The 17,349-nt window shown below is 37.7% G+C and overlaps 1 protein-coding gene across 2 annotated transcripts in view; it reads left to right on the top strand.

Moving 5' to 3' along the window:
• Positions 1–15,985, top strand: part of LOC108740031 (sodium/hydrogen exchanger 10-like) — a 33,293-nt gene extending 17,308 nt beyond the window's left edge. Inside the window, exons 1-17 of one of the 2 annotated variants that reach the window (XM_025980487.1) lie at positions 602–778; positions 1,823–2,055; positions 4,988–5,275; positions 7,913–8,162; positions 8,226–8,467; positions 8,688–8,936; positions 9,415–9,603; positions 9,975–10,149; positions 10,648–10,970; positions 11,088–11,340; positions 12,372–12,606; positions 13,410–13,658; positions 13,826–14,099; positions 14,625–14,873; positions 15,021–15,159; positions 15,222–15,374; positions 15,899–15,985. In XM_025980487.1, coding sequence (XP_025836272.1) covers positions 677–778; positions 1,823–2,055; positions 4,988–5,275; positions 7,913–8,162; positions 8,226–8,467; positions 8,688–8,936; positions 9,415–9,603; positions 9,975–10,149; positions 10,648–10,970; positions 11,088–11,340; positions 12,372–12,606; positions 13,410–13,658; positions 13,826–14,099; positions 14,625–14,873; positions 15,021–15,159; positions 15,222–15,374; positions 15,899–15,952 — 3,657 coding nt within the window. In that variant the 5' untranslated portion in view covers positions 602–676 and the 3' untranslated portion in view covers positions 15,953–15,985. Of the gene's footprint in view, positions 1–601; positions 779–1,822; positions 2,056–4,987; positions 5,276–7,912; positions 8,163–8,225; positions 8,468–8,687; positions 8,937–9,414; positions 9,604–9,974; positions 10,150–10,647; positions 10,971–11,087; positions 11,341–12,371; positions 12,607–13,409; positions 13,659–13,825; positions 14,100–14,624; positions 14,874–15,020; positions 15,160–15,221; positions 15,375–15,898 lie in introns of those variants that run through there. The other variant, XM_025980486.1, reaches the window with a different exon arrangement.
• Positions 15,986–17,349: the final 1,364 nt, after the last annotated feature.

Raw genomic sequence — 17,349 nt, 5'->3', positions numbered from 1 at the left:
TTTTGTCGTTGAGAGTCTTAAAAGTTTAACTTGTTAAACCCACGAACATTACAATATCAAACAAAATAGCTAAATGTGTTTCAAAATATTTCTTTTAAAACAACTAATTGTCAATGTAATATTATTATAAAAACAATAAAGAGAAATATTTAAAATCAGAAATTATTGTAATTGAGCATATCTACATTGGACAAACTGGAAGAATTTTTAAAGATAAGATCACATAACACAAGCACGCGTTTTTAAGTAAAAATTTGAAATCTACTACATATCATTAAATTCGATAAGGATACCTTTAAAATTGTACATATTATTACCTATAGAAAATAAACAAAAGGACTATTAACCAAAAAATGTAATGTAATGCATTGTAATTAGTCGGTAAAATTTCGTTCATTGAAATTGATAACCTGTGTTCTGTCTATTCTGATATGATATTACAAGAAATACAGCCTTATCTATTCAAGTTTATTACGTAATATTGTTTTATTCGCTACCGCTAAAAAGTTGGACAGTTTGGTAACTACCCCCGAGCACTGTCCCTTTTTAATTTAATAAGTTATTTATCAAGTTACCACAAATTTAAATCTAAAACGTCAAACGGTGTAGGTACAGTAAATATCTGTTTATTGAAAAAAAGTATTCTGAGTTAACGGCGTTCTAAAATCGTGTCAAAATGGTCCAGATCGAAGGGGCTTTAAAAGCTTCACCCCCAATTTTTGGCTACGTATGTACAATTATCCTTTGCCACGCTATCTGCTACCTGATTTTACACAAGGTAATTCGTAAAATATCTTAGTTAATTATCTTATGGTTAGTTGATGATCTATCCATGTAGTCTTTTTCTTAGTATAGTTGGGACGTTTAAAATTGGCATAGTCCGTAATAAAAGTGTTACATTTAGTTTTTTCTTTCAACTTACTAACTAGACTATAGAGCGGTTGCTGTCAGAATATCCACTTTTACTCACGACAGACGTTGTTGAGATCATCGACGTTTACTAATGGACATGCCTTAGCGGTCAGAATTGCGGTACAACGAAAGAAAGAGGTGGAATGAAGTTTCGGACAATATTCATCTCTCTCACGATAGTCCGTAAGCGTGTCATGAAAGAGATAGCACTAGTCCGAAACCATACGCCATCTCCCACACTTTTCGAGCCAAGAAATTATTACAACGACATACGGCTAAGACACGTCCATTAATATATGTCAATGGTAGAGATTATCGTAAGCATAGAAAAGAGATGTCAAGTAGGAATTGCAGCGGGCACTAATAAAAATAAAAGAATAGCATTAAACCGATTGGTGTGTAACAGAAAGAGATGCAGACTTGCAGAATTTTACCAACATTTGGCCAACATCGGACTTTAAAGAAAGTTCAACATTCTCAGGGATTTAGGAAAGCTAAGATATAATTGCAAACAGGCAGTTATAAAGCCGACCCTGATCTTTTGCACACCTAAACAACGTCTAACCACTGCACCTTACTATTATTCGGTTATCTCTTTTCACTCAATGTGTACCATTCATGAAGAATTTCCACAGCAAATGACTACAATCCCAATGGAAGCCGGAAAGAAGATACGTCTACTCTCACAGATAATTTACTGGACGCTTTGCCAATTTTTATCGTCCCAACTATACACGACCTACCCTTAAAACATTTGATAAAAAATCCTGTGCATTCTAACCTTCAGAATGTCAAACAATCAAGAAAACCTTAACATCTCCTTTTGTGACGATTTTGGACTTAAGCTCCCGCTTGTTTACTTTTTGGAATATACTGTATAATATTTAATTTTATTAATGTCATTCTGTAGATCCGGTTGAGAGTGTTAAACAGGGTGGCGATGATACTTTTCGGCGTTGTCTTTGGAATACTCGGCAATTATTACAGCTACTTTAAGGAACAAAGTGATAATCTGGTCCACATGAACCCACGGGTTTTACTGGATATAATATACCCTTTTTATATATTTCGAATCACCATGGGTTGCGAAAATTATACTGTCATGAGAGCCCTCTGGCAAATTCTACTAATTGGAATAGTCGGGTATAACTTTCATGTTTTTTAAGCAGATAAGAAAGGCGAAGATAGCCACAATTGATTTTTAAAATGATTGAGATCTATTTACGTCACTTTTGATTTTTATGTCGTGCCGATTAAATGTAAGACAAATGTCATCACAGTAAAGTCGTCAGTCTTAAGATTGTTTGGACACGCACCTCCACTCCTTCTTATCCTGAGCTTCCCACATTATTAACTATTTGCGAACAGTAATTTAATCTAGGTCTACTTCTACCCCTCTTAACTCCTGTTTCTGCTTCTAATATGTCTCTGACTAGACCTTGACACCTGAGAAGGTATCCTACCAACCTATCCCGTCTATTTCTTATTGACTTCCATAGAGTCCTCTGTTCTCCATCATTATCATAAGGTCGTCAGTCCTAAGACTGGTTGGACTCCAGTCCTCCATATCCTTAACTATTTGCAAACAGCAATCTAATCTAGTTTTCTACCCTTCATTACTTCCGTTTATGTTTCTTATATACCTCTGTCTAGACCTTCATGCCTGAGAAGGTGTCCTACCAACCTATCCCGTCTATTTCTTATTGACTTCCATAGAGTCCTCTGTTCTCCATCATTATCATAAGGTCGTCAGTCCTAAGACTGGTTGGACTCCAGTCCTCCATATCCTTAACTATTTGCAAACAGCAATCTAATCTAGTTTTCTACCCTTCATTACTTCCGTTTATGTTTCTTATATACCTCTGTCTAGACCTTCATGCCTGAGAAGGTGTCCTACCAACCTATCCCGTCTATTTCTTATTGACTTCCATAGAGTCCTCTGTTCTCCATCATTATCATAAGGTCGTCAGTCCTAAGACTGGTTGGACTCCAGTCCTCCATATCCTTAACTATTTGCAAACAGCAATCTAATCTAGTTTTCTACCCTTCATTACTTCCGTTTATGTTTCTTATATACCTCTGTCTAGACCTTCATGCCTGAGAAGGTGTCCTACCAACCTATCCCGTCTATTTCTTATTGACTTCCATAGAGTCCTCTGTTCTCCATCATTATCATAAGGTCGTCAGTCCTAAGACTGGTTGGACTCCAGTCCTCCATATCCTTAACTATTTGCAAACAGCAATCTAATCTAGTTTTCTACCCTTCATTACTTCCGTTTATGTTTCTTATATACCTCTGTCTAGACCTTCATGCCTGAGAAGGTGTCCTACCAACCTATCCCGTCTATTTCTTATTGACTTCCATAGAGTCCTCTGTTCTCCATCATTATCATAAGGTCGTCAGTCCTAAGACTGGTTGGACTCCAGTCCTCCATATCCTTAACTATTTGCAAACAGCAATCTAATCTAGTTTTCTACCCTTCATTACTTCCGTTTATGTTTCTTATATACCTCTGTCTAGACCTTCATGCCTGAGAAGGTGTCCTACCAACCTATCCCGTCTATTTCTTATTGACTTCCATAGAGTCCTCTGTTCTCCATCATTATCATAAGGTCGTCAGTCCTAAGACTGGTTGGACTCCAGTCCTCCATATCCTTAACTATTTGCAAACAGCAATCTAATCTAGTTTTCTACCCTTCATTACTTCCGTTTATGTTTCTTATATACCTCTGTCTAGACCTTCATGCCTGAGAAGGTGTCCTACCAACCTATCCCGTCTATTTCTTATTGACTTCCANATTACAAAGCAGTAATTAAGAATGAAAATTAAAACATTTTAGCATTCAACAAGACACTGGTTCCAATTTGGGTCTAACCCATGCTTCCTTAGTCAAAGTTTTTCAATAGTTCCTTTGGATCATGCAGTCATATTATATTCAATACATTCCATAGACAGACTTTCACACTTCTACTACCTTCATTACATCGCCCTTTTCTCCCCCAAATCACCACCCTCAACACCACTACCACAATCAACCCCTTCTCATCAGTACACCAACACTTTTTACCACAATGTACATCGCTGGAATAAAATAGTTTTTTTAGACCTTAAGTTAATATCTGATATTATTGATTCAACTCTTGGAAATTTATATAAATAGTTATTGTTGATTGGTGCGTTGCAGGTTGGGTGGACGACATAGAGCATCGTAAACTCACTGACAGTTTGTACGAACAATTTAGATTAGTCAATAATCTGAAAGCCGTTCAGCCGAGTACCCCTAGAGAAATGATAAAAGAAATTCCGTGGATGGCAGGGGAAGACATTCTCGCCGAAATACTATTTGAAAAGGTCATCCCGAAAACGTTTGAAGCCGGTGAAATTATATGTGCGGAAGGAACTATAGCACCTGGCGTCTTTGTCATCATTCAAGGTCAGATTCTTTTCCTGAAAGTCCATTGCACAATTCAACGATTAAGCCAATCGCCAATAAAACACAAAAAGAAAAAGGGGCCAGAATTTTATGCTATAACTATGTTGTCTTGCTAGTGACATGCATAACTTGCTAATGCGAATCCAAATTTAGTCTCCTACTCATTTCAGGCCTCATCCAGTTGTCATACAANAAAACCAGCGAGTCCTTCCAATCTTTTGTCTCCTATTTTTACATTCGCTCTTTCTTTACTTTTTATTCCCTTGTATGCCGGTATTTTATTTATTTTCATACAATACTGTTTTGTTAATACCGCCCCCATTTCATTTAAAACTATCTCTAACTCCTCCTTGCTAGATGCTAATACGGCTATATCCAACTGCAAATCTAAGCAAAATCTAATCTTTTGCCCCACTATACCCATCCCCACAGTTGTACTGTCTTTAATGATGCTGATTGCGTCTTCCATGTATAGATTAAAAAGTAGTGGTAATAGTGTGCATCTTTGTCCAAAGTGACAGAATAGATCTCTTTGATATCAATATCTTATTGCTAACTCTGCCTTACTAAAGGCTGTCTTTCGTCATCTACGTAGATGATAGTGAGAACCAAGCTTAAACCGTCTTCTTGATACTTTCAGATATTTAATAGCTTCAGTGATGTTAGGACTTCTTGTAACATCGGCCCTTTTTAACACAAACTTCCAGTACAGCTTGGCGATTATATACGGACTGGTGTTAAACCAGAGCTTTACGTACGAAGTCGTCGTAATTTTATCGGAGAGAGTGGACGTGAAAACTGTAAACGTTCTTCTAGAAACCGAAGGCCTAATGACAAACATGGTCTGTTTAATACTTTTCCAAGTAATACTGGGCCACTACTTCGGCTTTGTACAGAAATGGTTTCAAATACTGTCTGTCTTTTTACGGTAAACAATCAAAATTGTTGCAGGTATATTTTGCAGGATGACGTATGTGAGATTTATTGAATTTTAAATAATTACGATACGGTAAAAGTCACCTATGGCAATTTAGTATAATATAGGGTTGTTCGGAAAGTCATTTCGTTTTTTTTTTCTGGAAATGAGACAGTTTTCGTACAATAAACAAATACTTTATTAAATTATATATTGACCGTTCTGGTCCAACACCTTTTGCCATCTTTCTGGTAGTAGCATAATTCCACGCTCATAAAATTTTTGGTCTTTGCTGGCAAAAAACTGATCGAGGAGGTTTTTGACCTCCTCATTTGAGGTGAAGGTTTTACCGTCTAAAAAATTTTGGAGTGACCGGAACAAATAATAATCCGATGGTGCCAGGTCTGGAGAATATGGTGGGTGTAGCATTGTATCCCATTCAAGCTGTAAAAGCTTTTGGCGAGTGACCAAACTTGTGTGAGGTCTCGCGTTGTCTTGGTGAAACACTACACCTTTCCTGTTGATTAGTTCTGACCTTTTCTGTTGAAGTGCATCATTCAGTTTGTCCAGCTGATGACAGTAGACTTCCGAATTAATCGTTGTGTTATCCGGTAAAAGCTCAAAAAAAACGATTCCTTTAAAATCCCACCAAACAGACAGCATCACCTTTTTTTGGTGAATATCGGCTTTGGAAATGGTTTGAGCCGGTTCATCTTTTTTGCTCCATGACCTCTTGCGTTTGACGTTGTTGTATACAACCCATTTTTCGTCCCCAGTGATGATGCGCTTCAAAAACGGATCATTTTCGTGACGTTTGAGAAGCGAATCGCAGACGTCAATGCGGCGACACAGATTTCTCTCTGTGAGAACATGGGGAACCCATACATCGAGCTTCGAGGATAATCCCAGGCCTTTCAAGTGGTCATAAACTGTTGAATTTGATAAATTTAACCTCAATCCGATCTCACGTGTTGTTATTCGCCGGTTCACATCAACTAATGCCTTTATCGCGTCTTTATCAGCTTCAACCGGCCTTCCCGAACGTGGTGCATCTTCGACATCAAAATTGCCGGATCGAAATTTAGCGAACCAGTTCTGGCACTGGCGTACTGTCAACACACCTTCTCCATACACATCAGTCAATTTCTTTCTGGCTTGAACAGCATTTTTACCCTTTCTGTAGTAAAACAGTAAGATATGTCGAAAATGCTGCTTATCGCTCTCCATATTTAAAAGGGCACCAACCAAAAACTACTGCGTAGAATTAATTGGAATTTTTCACACACAAGCCTTGCTATATGAGCTCTCAAAGCATATAAAAATTATACGGCTTAAATGTGAAGTTGGGTGCAAAAGAATACAATTAAATCCTTTGTCGGGATAAAACCAAATGACTTTCTGAACAACCCTATAGTTTCCTCATGTAAACCACAGGTCCCTAAATTGGACCATTTCAAGTAAAATGGCCTAAATAAAATATGTATACTTTACGAATCACTAAAACTTGTCAAAGAAATTAACTGTCTGTCCAAAATCTAAATTCCTTATGAGATAATTTTTTTCCTTTTGAAAACACGAATTTGTTTTGATTTTTAATACTTAAGGCCTGTGGAAGAAATAAAGGCAGTACTAGATGAAAGATTATCTATGGGATATTGTTGCTGTCCCGCATTTGCCTAAGAAAACCATAGAAAAACCTGTAAGGCATGCCGGTCACTAACTTGAAGTGTGGAATATGCTCTTTGTATATTGTTAAAATAGACCGTTTCGTTTGCCCAACATATTCAAGTCTGATTTGTTAATTGGTTTAACGCTTAAAAAAAAAAATCGGTTGTCTGTAAAGTCGGTTTACTGACGATAATTGAACGTGACAACGTCATAAGAAAATACTGATGGAATGGTTTCATTTTTCAAAAGAAAATTTTAATTTTATTTGTTCGATCGATATTTTGTATGGATATTGGGAAGGAGGTAAATACAAATGTATTACTGTATAGCAGCTGTCCACGCGGACGCATCGCTCACTCAAGTAGGAGAGAGACAGATGTCGAACGCTGCCGAACGCGGAGGCCGATTGTGCCTCTTTGTCGCTTGTTCCGCGCTCTCGCTTGCACTTCAAGCCTTAAATGGAGCGCCTCAGAGCGAGGTAACGCCGCATGAGTCATGTTTTTTTCGTGCGTGCAGCCGGCTCCATCGATTTATAAGACGTTGTCACGTCAAAAAAATAACAATGTAGAACACGAAAAGAGAACTAAATGTAGTAACGAGCTACGACTTTAGGTTAAATTAGGTTAGGTTAGCATAGATTGCTGTCCAATGTGGAGAATACAAATCAATGACACAATAGAAAAAGGAAGCTAAACTTTTGGGTGTTTCGTTCCCACCAGCCAGTAATGCTGGTGGACGAGCCATCCCTCCGCACTACTCCGGAAGGTAGGGCGGAAGAGCCTGCTTTCAGGAATCGGGAGAATAGGTGGGTGGTGGTTTGGGTGAGAAAGACGAAACGAACGACGTCCTCCCGGATGCTAAGCAACAGCGTCTAAACCCTAGGCCATGCCGCTCGGTGGCTCAATAGCTAGATTTTAAGAGTATTTATAATAGGAAAATCAAAAGACTCATCTCGCCACATGTTCATATTTTGTCTTTTAGTTTAACTATAGGAGGACTGATAGCAGGAGTTATCATGTCCTACGTATCGGTCATGTTGATCAAGGGCAGCATCCACGATCCGGCCCAGTTAATGTTGGTGATACTTTTGTGTATGCTGTCCAGTTATGGATTCCCAGAAATGCTAGCGCTTCAAGGGATCGTAAGTTGCGCATTTGTAGGAGTAGTCCTGGGAATGTACAGGACAATGTTTCGAACCCGCGTTGACCGCTTTATTCAAGTGTTTTCTCTGGTACGGCATCAATATTCATTGATCACATTAATCGATGTCCATAATGGTGTCTCATTTTTACAGGCTCCCACTTACATAATCCAAAACGTTGGTGCCTTTACACTGGGAGTGTTACTGGCTCAAGACATCTCCATTAACATAACTATTCGTATGGTTTTACTTGTGTTCGTAGTATATTTCATTTTGTACCTTTTGCGACTGTTAGTTCTCTTTTTGCTTTCACCAGTTCTAAGCCGCATCGGATTCGGTTTGACTCTTAAGGAATGCTTAGTACTTGTTTGGGGAAGTACCCGAGGATTGTATAGGTTCGTTATCATCTTAATATTTTTTTGCTGTACAACGCAATCGAATTTCATTCATTTCATTCAATATATCTATCTAACGCAATCTGTAGATTTTTTGCTAACATACAACTAGTATCTTATATCAACAGACGATGGCGCTCGCCATCTGTCAACCATTGTTTAATAATCCAGTTTGGTACATATAGTAAATTTTTCATTTCGAATACTGCTATTCTTTCAGTTTCATCTTTGCGCTGATGCTAATACGGGAAAATGAAGAAAATTTGAACATAATAGGACAACATTTACTGTTCGTGAGCACTGGTGTAATGATGTTGTCAATGGTTATTAACGCGACCACATTCTCCGCAATACTTCGCATGTTTGGAATAGGCGAGATTTCGACATCACGAAAAAACAACATGGCTTCATGCCTGAAACGTCTGGAATACAAAAGGACTCGTTGTATAACAACCCTAAAATACGACAGGTTAGACTATTCAAAGAAAACTGATTGTCTGTCGTTACAGTTTCCTTCCTTGCCATAACATGAAGCAGCTTATGTGTTTAGATATTCTTTTATAACGTACAATAAAACTTACCAAACACGGGATTGACTGTTTCGTCATGAATCATATCCCTTATCAAATACCTACTCATCAAAATAGTCAAAATTGCAGAATGGGACCTACCCCAACCTGTAGTGTTTAGGCTTTCACGGTCGGCGTACATTAATACAGCGGTTTCTTGCGAGCTGTGTTGCCGTGATTCAGGGAGTTTTGATGTTCCAAAGGCATCTTCAGTGACTGAATGGTCATTACTACCGTCAGCAAAGATCAGCGAGACGTCTAAAACATCAAAACTTCATGGACCACATCAAAACAGCCCACAAGAACCATCACATCTACCCCACTTTTTTCATAGCTTTTAGTCTAGGATCTAGCTCAAAAAGTACGTCATATTATTAGATTTCTGTCGGATGTAAAATGGCCGCTGGTATCCGAAGCTACAACCCTCAAACACCCTTACAAAGGTAGAACGTCAGTAGAGAATGACGATAATGATCTATTTCTCGTAAATCGGATTCTGGTTTGTCCCTCATGTCATAATGACGTTCCTTCTGAGCCAACCAGAAAGGAAATGAACGAAATGATAAGGTAATGTAGGTACTTAAAAAAACAACAAAAAATTTCCTAAAACTTTGCTCGAGTCTTAGAATCCAATTGTAAGAAAAATAATTATACTAATAACAATAATAAAGCACCTACACGACGTATAACGGAAAGGCTTCTTTAATTTTATACAGTATTTTTAGCAATTTTGACAAAATAGAGTTCTGTAGAGGTAAAGTAAATTAATAAAACACTCAAACCTAAAATTCTTCAGTGACATAGTCTCTAGCTAAAGACAACAATTTGGATTCTGAAACGGACAAAAGCATTCTATAACCTCGCGGTCAATTTCACTCTATCTATCTGATATGATCCACGAAGTAGGTCTATACGTTTCTTATCGAAAAACCTTACAGAGAGGCCCACAGGCGAATTTTGAAAGGACAATCAGTTTCCTTCGCAAGACAGCACGAGAATGGACTGTTATCTAAGCTTGGCTTTAGAATTTTAAAGAATACCATCGAAACAGCCCTAGAAACTAAAGACAATATGGTCGAATTGAATGATCTTCTTCAAATGCTGCACATTAAGGTAAAACGTTCTTACACTCTTTAACTTTTATGTTGTTGGGTTAGAAATTTCAAGATTTTGAAAATACGGGATTTCAATTAGAGGTACGCCCAAATTTTTTTGTTTTTTCTGTGAATCATTTACAGATTAAAACGAATGTTGGGGTGGTAATATTCCACAGACAATCACTCACCTATCTTCTACCTTCATTTCGCCCACCTCATTCGTCTCTCCTCAATCACTATCCACTTATACACACATTTTGAAAGAGCCCTTCCGCCTTACTGGGTGGTGGTTGGAGTGAGATAGATAAGACGGACGAAATGAAAACAAGGCAGAAGACAAGTGAATATTATCTGTGGAATAAGTATTATTACTTCCCAAGCATTTGCCTAAATGATTCATGGAAACCACGAAGAACTTGGATTGGGTCAGAAGGACCCGGAATCAAACCTGCCTCACAAACGGCACCGAGGATTCGTTAGCCTATGCGCATTCATCTCGATTTCTGTTTTGCAGACAAGTCACACTTTTGCAAGAATTATAATGAAGTATTCAAAAATTGTGACAAGAAAGGCAGAAAAACGCCATCGATACAAGTGCAGGCTCGTCTGCCACATGATCATGAACCACTGGGCTTTTTGGCTTTTTATAACGTTGGTGATCACGGTAAATTGTGTTCTAGCCATTATAAACCTAACGCAGAGTGACAATCGAGATTTATTTTGGTCCTCGACATATTGTAATATGGCGTTCTATATTATCTACCTTATCGAATTCTTCATCAAAGTATTCGGATTGGCTTATACAACTTTTCTGGAGGGACTGCAGAACTATTTCAAGTAAGACAGTCACAACTTATGTCATTTAGTGGGATTTCCTCCGTATTAGCATTCAAAGTCTGCCTTCTTTTGTATAACGAAAATAAATAATGGAGAAATCACTTTTTATTTAAACAGGAACATGTGGAACGTTTTTGATTTTGTTATTCTGTTATCGTGCACTGCTGATGTGACTCTAGCAATATACGTTTTGGTTCATCACAAGGAACAACCGAATTTTTTATGGAAATTAATGACAATCATGAAATTCATTCAGCTTATGCGAATCCTTCGGATGATTGAATTATTTAAACTTCTGATTTGGAAACTAACCCATTTAATGAGCGAGCGGTCCGATAAGAGACTCATGTTATCGTACGAAATAGGAAAGGTAAAATTATTTTGACAAAATGGTGAAAGTTTTTAGTGAACTATTACCGTCCTGATTCAGGTTTAAAGGCCTTTGTCGGTTGGAGTTGCATCGTAATATTTCGTTAGCACAAGTGGCGAACTTCTTCCTAGGTCCTTCCATCTTCGATGCTGGATGTGGACTTCCGGTTTCTCAAAAACTAAAGAAAACTAACGTGATTCATTCCCACCAGTCAGTAGCGCTGGTGGGCGGACAGTCCCTTCGGACTACGCTAGAAGATAGGGTGGAAGACCCTCTTCAGCTTTCTGTCAGAAATCGTGAGAATGGGTGGGTGGTGGTTCGGTTGAGAAGGATGAGACGAACGAAATGAAGACAGGAGAATGAAAGATTATCTTTGGAATATTACTGCCCCAGAATTGTGATGCAAAGAAACCACAAATAAACTTGGACCAATTCAGGCGGATTCAGAATCCGCTCAGTGGTGATTTCTCCCTCACAAATTGTATCTATACAAACCGGTGGGTAGGGGGCAGTTGTTCCGCTTCAGGCAACCGTGACATGCGGGGTTCGGTTGTTGCTGAAGATCGGGTTTCAGATCTGGTTGATTCTGAGGGTCTCCTCCTTGTTGTTGAAGTTCTCCTGATGTTCTCGGATTTCAATGTTCTCTCTAGTCATCCTGCTGTGATAACTGTTGACCGAAGTTAGCAATTTACAGATGTCAAGGAGTATTTTGTAGTTGCCATTGCTCAGTGGGTGTTCAGTCACAGCCGACTTTTCACAATGTCCCGAACGCTAACCAGATAAATCGCCAGTCCACAACCGGCATCAAAAATGGAAGCTCGATACACGTTTTTGCGCGTCCCAATTAGAAAATTAGAATAAAATCAGTAGAGTATTTTGTCTGTTAATTTGTTTCAAATTATTTTACACTTTTCACTCTATGAAAGTGAGTAGAAAAAAGCATTTTCAAAAAGTCTCATCATTGGTGATGATGGACCATCAATCCTAGCTGACGACGGAACCCTAAATAGTCAACGAAAAGTAATTTTTAGGCTTACGTAACAAGTTTGGAAGAAGTTCAAGAAATGTTGCAGCAAATGATTGACAACGAGAAGGTTCGAGAGACGTGCAGACTCGATATAGAACGAGACAGATTAATGATTACAAGACAACTTGGTCTGATTCAAAAAGACAGACCGTGGATTACTATTACTGTTAAGACCAAGCAAGCCATAATCGCCACACTTAATTCCATAAAAAATGTTATTAACGAAATAAAAGTATCAGGTATCTACTTTTTTCATTTTCCTATACTCTCAAAAGATAGATTAAGCTAAAATCAGTCCAAAATGACGAACACTAGCCGCCATGTTGCGAAAATGGCCATTGAGACGCATACTGCTTTTACACTTCAATGAATACTATTAAATCAAAATAAATACTAATGCTCTGCATCTATATATATTCAATTAAATAAAGAGGTAATTGTTTGTTTGTTTATATGTACGTAGGTGGTAATTTCTCAAACTACTAAAGTGATTATAAAAATTTTTAAGCACTTACAAATGGCGAACGACATCTCAGATTTTAACCCACCAACTAAACACTTTCGATTAATGCAACCTGGAAACAATAAAAACAGAATAATTACAATAAAGTAACACAAGATTACAAAGCAGTAATTAAGAATGAAAATTAAAACATTTTAGCATTCAACAAGACACTGGTTCAAATTTGGGTCCAACCCATGCTTCCTTAGTCAAAGTTTTTCAATAGTTCCTTTGGATCATGCAGTCATATTACATTCATAACATTCCAAAGATAGACTTTCATACTTCTACTACTTTCATTACGTCACCCTTTTCGTCCCTCACCCAAAATACCTCCATCAACACCTCCACAATCTACCCCTACTCATGCTTCCTATCGATGCGGTGGTTAACGAAGACCATCCCTACACCAACACTTTTCACCACAATGTACATCGCTGGAATAAAATAGTTTTTTTAGACCTTTAGTTAATATCTGATATTATTGATACAACTCTTGGAAATTTATATAAATAGTTATTGTTGATTGGTGCGTTGCAGGTTGGGTGGACGACATAGAGCATCGTAAACTCACTGACAGTTTGTACGAACAATTTAGATTAGTCAATAATCTGAAAGCCGTTCAGCCGAGTACCCCTAGAGAAATGATAAAAGAAATTCCGTGGATGGCAGGGGAAGACATTCTCGCCGAAATACTATTTGAAAAGGTCATCCCCAAAACGTTTGAAGCCGGTGAAATTATATGTGCGGAAGGAACTATAGCACCTGGCGTCTTTGTCATCATTCAAGGTCAGATTCTTTTCCTGAAAATCCATTGCACAATTCAACGGTTAAGATAATCGCCAATAAAACACAAAAAGAAAAAGGGGCCAGAAATTTATCAAACTATGTTGTCTTGCTAGTGACATGCATAACTTGCTAATGCGAATCCAAATTTAGTCTCCTACTCATTTCAGGCCTCATCCAGTTGTCATACAAACCTTCAGGGACAGTTTTTGAAAATTTAGACAACTACGGAGCTCTACCGATCGTAGACTACATGATTTCGACGCGATTTAACGAAAAGTATGAAGAATATTTTGGGTCTGGAAATACTTTTGGTGAAATTAGTGTTCTTACCCACCGTCCATATAATTGTTCCGTTTATGCAGAAACATTGGTCCAGTCGTACCTTCTTACAAATGACGTATTACAACACGCGTTCGAAGAATCATCAGATCCAATTGAAGGGTAATTCAAACCATACTTAACTTTTTCGTCACAAAGTGTAACGCCTGAGTAGTGTGTTTCGGCCGATTCTGTTCCAAAACGAGCTAAGCGGATGTAATCACACGTGGTAATAAAAGGGTGTCCCGATCCTCCCGGCAGCAATATTACTAAATGGAATCAACATCAGCACAATTCACCAATTCACCCCCAAATCATACAGTATCGTAAAATTCGAAAATATACTAGGCGACAGCACCAATTGCTAAACTACCGTCACTTCGTTCTAGTAAAAAATTGCTTCATAAAGCAAGGTGGCCATATTCACCTGTAGAGTTGGCATGCAGTACATTCAGCAACTGTGCTCGCAACGCGTATATTTCCTGATTTTACGTTGACGCACAAAATATTGGTAGATTGCGCTGGTGTTAAGTACATTTAGTATCACTAGGGATACACTGCTATATAAACCTCTGTTTAAATGATGCTGCAGCGTCAGCAACATATCTCATACTTGCTCCTCTTGTAATATTGTATCTGTTTGTACAGTTTAAAAGCAAAAATGTGGAAAATGATAGCAACACGTCTAGCCACGACGATCCTATTGGAACTCCCAAACTATTCGTCCAAAATTACTGCAAGCATTCGTTACATTTTAGACAGGTCTTTCGTGCCAGATCTGTCACACTTCAAAGTTTTCTCTGTTACCGAATCAATCGAGGATTTAATATTGATAGAAGGAATTGTAATGGACTACAACACCAGAGAAATTTATCTGGCACCGACGTACATACCTAGGTAGCAAAAACAAAAAATCAAGGAAATTTCTCTCATGAAATATTTTTGCGATAAATCTAAAACTCTTGAACTAGTAATCATTTCCTCTAATCTGACCCTTACATCACAATTTATTTAATCTATATACATAATACGTATGCTTCACAGGACAGTTCAAAAATTGGTTTTACCAACCGATGAAAGGATGAATTTCCAAACTAAATTAGAAACAAAGATACTAATATTGCCAAGCAAGGACATCGAAGAATCAGATTTGATGGAATTGATTGAAAACGCTTCTGAAATTGTAAATTATTTTTGCATAATAATCGACGATTGTAATAATCGAAGCAAAAATGCTGATTTTAGAATCGAACTGATAGTTTCCTGCAACTGGCTAAGGAAAGACGTAAACGTAAGAGACGTCAGAGAAGAACGACATTCATTGTGAACAAACGTCATACAGAAGCCCTCAATGTTAAAAAATCAAAATCCTCTGGCCATTCCGATGAAAGCAGTGGGGTAATTGTTTCAATCAGTTACAACTTATAGCAGTAGTATAGCTAAAGGGATACTGTGACACTTCGATGGCCTGTCCATCCTCAGTCCCTTACCATGGCCTCCAAGGCCACCTTGGAAGTCATTATTCAGCTGAAGAATGACCTTTAAGACACCTTGAAGGTCATTCTTCAGCTGAAGAAGTTCTTAAGAGCCTCTGGATCCCTATAGCTATACTACTTATAGCTTGTATTATCTGGTGGCTGTAGTACTTTAAAAACGTTAATGAGTCACAATTTGAAGTGTGCCAAGTTACGTACAAGCATTGTATACAACAAATTCAACATCAAAGAGTGCCACTCAATTATACCTTGTATGGAACTTGGCAATTTCTCAGACCTCTTTTATTGATAGAACGTCGTTTGTACCGAACTTAATAGCCATAAATAGTATTTATATTTAAATTTCACACGTTTCTACAATTTGTAATTAAAAACACTTTGTATAGTGACTATATGAGTTGCCTTTTTCTATTCATCAACATTTAGAGTGAAGAAGTGTCCGTAAGAAGCAACTATACCACGGTCACTGCAGCAAAATGAGAAGAATAGAATGAAAATATTATGCTAATGATTACGAATAAATTATACTCTAATGTTTTTTGTTACTTACGTAATAGTTGAAATGTTGTTTGCTGTTGAAAATAAAGTTGATAATGTTTTATTTTTTTTTATGGAGTTCACCTTTCCTCTTTAAGTCTCAAATGAGTTTCAAAAACTTGGTTGTATTAAAAATAATGTTTGGAACGTTTATATGGAATCTATCTCATGAAATCGAGAACCATCGATCGATATATCCATCGGGATCGACGGTGGAAAGCTGTCAAACCTCTTACTAGATCACGAAGGTATGTGAGTAAACATATAAAGGATAAATATTCGATGATTGAATAATGTCGATGTGTCTGAAGATTTGGGTACGAAAACATCGTTCTGTTTAATGATGACTTTTGGGCTGATTTACCCACTTTGATAGGTATAGATCAAAATGATGATACCTAGGATCAATTGAAGCAGTAACACTAATCCACCGCTCATCCCTATCGTCATATAATCATATCCGTCGTGTCAAGTGTCTTACAGGGTTAGTACAGGGTTCTTTAAACTGAGTGGTACATTAGACGTTTTAGGGAAACTAAGCGTGTAAGAGATGACGAAGTTATTCGTGTTTGAAACTTTTAAAGTTTGGATTTTTTTGCTGAACGCCCAGTATAAATTATGAAACTCAATTTTAGTTTAGCATTAACTGTTCTTTGTAAGCATACACATTGATTATCAAACTTACTTTAAAATTTTGTGTTTCATACGAATTCGTCGTATTGTACCGAGCACGAGCGTGTTTGTGTGCGATCGAGCACACGTTTGCGTGAATGGCTTATCGACTCGCCGACTAGCCGCGGGAGCCTTTCTTCATGTACGCCGTATTTGTAAATGTGTATGTCGTACCCGCGTTCTCGGAAAGCAATTAAACAGCTCAAAGAAAAATAAACTATCCGGATGTTTCCAGACGGTTCTCGAAAGTAAACAAAAGAGTATTTAAAGGAAGAGACGATCACCGAGAGGAGACGAAATAAATTGACCGTTGTACAAGTGGATCCAAAAATAAATTGACAGTGATAGCAGTGAAATAAATAACGCAGTGGATAGTGATATATCATCAGTAGTGTAAATAAATAGAGTAATTCATAACCTAAGTTTAGTAATAATTTAGTAGTGTTTTTAATTTCTTTAATAATAGTTTTGTCGTTATCAGTCTTAGAAGTTAATTTTGTTAAACCCACAAAAATTACAACTGGTGTCAGGTGTGGGGTTGAGTAAAAAACATGACAGTGGCAAAAAAGTTGTACGAATTAAAAGTAGCCGAGTTAACAAGAGAATTGGAAAAACGGGATAAAACGACAAGCGGTAACAAAGCGGAACTTCAGCGGCGGCTCGCGGAG

Source organism: Agrilus planipennis, unplaced genomic scaffold, assembly GCF_000699045.2.
Source record: "Agrilus planipennis isolate EAB-ADULT unplaced genomic scaffold, Apla_2.0 scaffold263, whole genome shotgun sequence".
Lineage (NCBI taxonomy): Eukaryota > Metazoa > Arthropoda > Insecta > Coleoptera > Buprestidae > Agrilus > Agrilus planipennis.
This window is presented reverse-complemented; position numbering and strand designations above follow the sequence as displayed.